The 5,733-nt window shown below is 27.3% G+C and overlaps 1 protein-coding gene across 1 annotated transcript; it reads right to left on the reverse strand.

Annotated features, from left to right (window-relative positions):
* Nucleotides 1-296: 296 nt before the first annotated feature.
* On the reverse strand, nt 297-2,696 carry LOC129988623 (TD and POZ domain-containing protein 3-like). The gene has a single exon (XM_056096889.1). It carries the CDS (start codon nt 2,683-2,685, stop codon nt 1,171-1,173), a length of 1,515 nt encoding a protein of 504 aa, XP_055952864.1. The 5' UTR covers nt 2,686-2,696; the 3' UTR covers nt 297-1,170.
* Nucleotides 2,697-5,733: the final 3,037 nt, after the last annotated feature.

Below are 5,733 nucleotides of genomic sequence, written 5' to 3' on the forward strand. Positions count from 1 at the left end.
TTCAACTAAAATTTCATAAAATAAAACGAACTTTCTTGATTCAGCCTATTCATGCCACATGAAAATTTGAGTAACTGATAAAAATTTAATGTTATGAAATTACACAAAAAAATCATATAAAATTTCTTAAAGTTAGACGAATTTTCTTGTAAAAAAGTGTATCTATAAACATCTCTGCCGAAAATGTTTATTAAAATTCAATTATGATTATAAAAGAAAACTTGAATAGTATATTTCAAAAATTACAATTTAAATTTTCAGCGATCAGCTGAAATAAATACATATAATAACACAGAGATAATTTATCGAACTCGCAAAAAATTTCAGATGCAAAAATTCATATTTAGGTGTTAGAAAGATTAAAAAATGCTTATAAGTACCTGATAAATTGCTACCTGATAAATGCTTATAACTACCTGCTTATATTGACCTGATATAAAAGAAGTTTGTAAAATACATTTTGAAAATCTTAAAAAATGTATTTTATAGAGTAATGCGAAACTACAAAATCAATATTTTGAAGGAAAGTAATTGAAATCCTTGTATTTCAACTACTTGTATCCTTGTATTGCTCTTGCTCCCATTTAATACTGTCACAAACAGGTAAATATTAAAACAAAATAATTTTCCCTTTCCCTTTCACGTCTAAGCTGTTCTTCATAAATCAAGACAATATAAACATAACACTAAAAAACTAGGTAGATGTTTTCTTCGATTTAAAGAAATTAAGCTTATATTGTTGATAGCATAAAAAAAAAAGAATCAATTGATTATTAAAAAAATAAAACAAATTTCCAATATTTAGTTTTAAAGAAACTTTTTAATTATCCACAAATTAATACTGCATTGAAAAAAAATTTTAAAGCAGAAAATCATCTATCGTAGTTTAGGAAATTATTTAATATAAATAATGTTCACAGTTGTATAATCGGAAGCCCACACCATAATAAGCATTTTAAAAATTTAATTATTTTAGCAAAATCAAAAAAAAAATTATTGCTTCCAATTTCCAAAATTAATTATTGCATCTAAATAAATGATCATTTCGATAATGAATTAGAGTTGTTTAAATTTGGAGAGCAAATTCCATACACTAAGGCACAGTTTATATTAATGAATTTTAAAGCTGTTTCATATATGTATATCACATAAATAACAGTAATATATCGACTATTGTTTATACTTAAGACACAAAGTATCAGCAGCTAATTTCAGGTTTGTTTCCATAAAACATTTCCATTCGTCCGAGTTGATGATGGCTTTATCGTGCTTTAAAATAAAATCCTGTACGAAGCTTTTAAAATCTTTGTCACCATGTAAATCTGCAAGAAGTAGCAAATCACACGCATTCGTTGAACACAAATTAGACTTTAAGTAAGAAGAACATTCATTTTTCAAAGTGATAATTTCATATTTATCAGCAGCCACGTATAATTTGGATGCACTTTCCCAATTTAAGTTACCAATTTCACCGGTATAAATATATAAAAGCATCTTCTTCACCGTATCGTCGGTCAGATCTTCAATATTAATGTATTCTTCTATCTTTTCTTTCATGTTGCTTTTGAACATTTCTTGGAATACAGGAGATCGAACACTGAGAATGTTTTTATGAGCATGGAACGTTCCCGTTGCTGTTTTGAGTTTTATGTCTGAAAGGATACTTTTATTATACAAAGTTTTGAGATCATCAATCAAAACTCTGTTCGGGAGGAAATGTTGTTTGGGGTCTTTCACATTTTGCTTAACAGGATTAGTAGGTTTTAAATCAAAGGATCCATACTGAATCTTTTGAATCTCCTCTAGAACGATTCCAAAAGAAAAAGCACATTCAAATCGCAACGACAGAACGTTATTCGGTAAATACAAACTTTTCTTATCCATTAATTCGTGTTTCGTAAAGCATAGGGTGCATTCTTTACGTTCAAGTAGACTATCAAACCAGAATTCTTCTTTGTTGGAGTCCATTGAATTTCCGGTAGAATCTAAAACAAACAAATGGAGAGAAAAATATCTTATTCTTTGGTCACAGGCAATTAATTCAAGACTAATTGATCCTTCACATTTTGGTCCTCCACCGAAACACATTTGCACACCCATAAACTTTTTGTCTTTTGACGCTGACATGATAGAATGGTTAATTTCCTTGTTGCCTTCAAAAGTGCTGAAATTCTCAATTTTCCAAGTAAAAGACCTGTATTCCACGCCGATTCGCGTGCGTGCGAAACACTGCACTTCTTCAACAATTTCTCCTACTTGCTTCCATAATCTACAACGAGCAATTATAGTATCAGGAAATAAGTTGGTAGAAATCTTGTTGAAAAGGATATGCCGTTTTACAAACTCTTTGGAACCATAACCCCAATTTCTGGGAAAGGTCCTTTTGTTCGAATTCGATGAAACAAGAATTGAGCCGTCTTCTGTCAGGAAAGCGAGTTCGTATTCTAATTCTATATTCTCTGGGCCTTTGCTGTCCATTTCTCTGTGAATATAATAAGCAATGAAATCCTCGTTTTCTTTCCCTCTAGGATACAAACATAGTTTCCACTTTGTCTCTTCTATTGTGTCAGCGACAAAAGTTGGACTGACAATTTGTTTTCCTTTCTTTTGCCAGCAATAACTAACATTTTCTATTGTCCATGAAAATGTAAAACATTTTCGGTTTGTATCACCGTTATCAGCCATCTTCCACGGTAAGTTTGTTACAGCATAAATGAAATCGAAATGTTTCTACAAAATGGCAGACAAAATTTTAAAAATAATGCTGGGAATTGTCACCTGTTTCTAGATAAAAATTTTTATCAATAATTTTGTTCTGATATCCAGTTAGTGAGCGAAATCTGTGTTAACACATCATATGATATAATCTTCTTCCTGTAGATATATACCATTTATCTAGAACCTTGATCTGATATATAAGAATAAATCAAGGTAAAAGAATGAAATAAAAATTAAAATACAAGAAACAGGTGTGATTTTTTGACTGATTCTTTCAAAATAGCAGAATGTTCTTATCATTAATTTGTTTGTTTTTTTTCGTTTATATAAGTAGGAAATAAATTATCGTCTACCGGGGCAATTCCATTTAAAGTTGTGGTTCATTAAAGTTCCATTTAAAGTTAATAATTTAATTATTTCATATATATTTAATTTGTTAAATAGTCGTTTGGCATTTTACTGTAAATAATGTGTTTGGTTAATTAATATTTTAAAAAGTAGTGGCAACATCAACTTTTGTTATTGTATATTTTTAAAAGTGTTCACAACATCAATTTTTGTTTTTTTATATTTTTTCTTTCGAATTCCGTATATAAAAAAAAAGAGAAATTTTTGTCTACGAAAGTCTACGTTTTTACAAAAGTTTACGTAAACACAAAAATTATTGGAATTAAAAATTTATAACAATTTTAGGCAATCTCTACTTACATTAAAGATTTTTTTCATTTTAATAAGAATTAATTATTTAAAAATTAAGTGACATTTTGGTGTTTTTCGGCAATAATTTTCCAAAATATTACAGCATAAAAAGGACTTCTACATCATCGTTTATTTTTTCAGTTACCTATAATTTTGAATAAAACTTTTTTTTTATTTTTAATGATTTTTTAAAAATGTTTTAAACATATTTTCCAACAAAATACTTTATATAAAATAAAATTTAAATTTAACCTGTCCCAATACGTTGTGCACGCATGAAAAAAAAATTTCCTTTTATCAACAAACTATTACCATGTTGATAACAACTCGTATTAAAAGATCAAATTCTATTCTTGCTACAAACTAAACCTCGCAAACAATAATCTTAAGTACATGTCTAGATGAACTGAAATAAATATGAAAACGATATTTTCTAGAAAAATAAATGCAAGAAAAAGATTTCTGTGGCCTATGAATACATTTATATTATTAAATTGATAATTCTGAATTATTTAATGCAAATATTACTTATATGGGTAAAATATGCTCGCTAATCGGACTCATCAGCAGATTTCTACACCATTTATAGCGGTATATACGTCTAATAGAAAAAGCGGTCTAAGTGAGGTAAATAAAAATATTTTATGTAGTTTGAGTCAATAAATATTCTGATGATTTACAAATTTTAAATTTTTATGCAGATCATAGGTTATCTGTGTCATATTTAATAAGATATTTTTGAATCTCTGGCAATTACAATGAAAAAAAATCCACTCCTGTGCGTCTGAAACTGATTGAATGGTGAAAATTTGACTATAGGAAGCACGATTTTAGACCTCTCTATTAACCAACTTCCTAATCTAGAACAGATATAGATTAGAAACATCTGGTGCATATTTCTGATCTAGAACAAAGTTTTGTAATTGCATTGAAAACAAATATTGCAATGACATGCATTTTCTATCTCGATCTGATCTTAAATTTATATTCTTTCATAGCTATAATTTGAAAATATTCGCCTGAAATTTTATAATTCAAACAGAACAAAATTTCAAATTAAAAGATAATTTTAATGAATGATAATCTCATTTGCCTTTAATAATAATGTTCTTTAGAATTAACATTAATGGAATTCAATTTCTCTAGTTTTACTGATGAATTTTGTTCTATTATATTTTATCTTCTTATTTCTGACAGTAGATGGCAGCAAAGTACACCTATCGTATAATTATGTGTAAAAATTGCAAGGAAAGCAACGTTGGAATTTTTTTTAAAAAAATTCTTTTCTAAGTTTTATAAATTTACGGCTTTCATTCTGCTTCAGTCTTGTATATTCTTTTTCATAATTTTAATCCTTATTATCCAATCCATTATAAGGCATCCAATTTAAATTTTTTTTCAATCTCCAATTATATACCAAAAAAATAATTTAATTTAAATCCTAAAGAATAAATATATAAATAGAATTCTAATACAAATTAAAATGTTTCATTTATATTAAGGAAACAATTTTATACACTATTATAAGTTAATGAAATTTCTTATTTCACTACTAGAAAGAAAAATATTAATAGAAATAAAATTCTTAATGTTAGAAATAAATTTCTTAGAACTGATACAGTTCGAAAGATTTTTAACAATGAAATTTTTATTCTGTTGACTATTTTATTTCGTATTATAACTCATTATGAACTGATTCGGTTTACTTTTTACAGATTACGATGATGGTTCGAGAGTTGGCAGATCTTACGATAGATGGCAGCACAAGCTTCAGCACGATTTTAGCTCTGCAAAAGATTGGATAATTTTGAATAACTTTTTTCTTAGCACTTCTAGTTATTCTTTAACATAATTAAAAAACAAATAAAAGAAAGAAAAATCTAACATTTTAATATATAGTCTACTCAATTTTGTCTCTTGATCACGTTCTTATTTTGCGTAACATTTGGTGTTATAAATAGAATTTGGATTGTGTGCCGTTCTTTACCTTTTTCTATCATATTGATTGTTTTAATAATTTAGTTGTTCTTCCTCCTTTCATAAAGTTAAAATTTTCAAAATATTCATTTATTTTTTTGCAAAGATTTCATGTTATTTACAACCATTTGTTTTATTTTACTATTGTACTTATTATAATTTTGTGTATTTCAAAATTCATTTGACACTGCTATTTTTTATGTTGTTTATCGCAAACTTTACTTTTTTTAATTTTCTCCCAAACTTTCTTAAATCGCTGCATTATTGCTCATTTTCTTAATGTCCCTCAATCCATTTACTTCAGTGCGTCTGCTAAGTTCCTTTTAGCTGAAGTATTCG

This window comes from Argiope bruennichi, chromosome 10 (genome assembly GCF_947563725.1).
Source record: "Argiope bruennichi chromosome 10, qqArgBrue1.1, whole genome shotgun sequence".
Classification (NCBI taxonomy): Eukaryota; Metazoa; Arthropoda; class Arachnida; order Araneae; family Araneidae; genus Argiope; species Argiope bruennichi.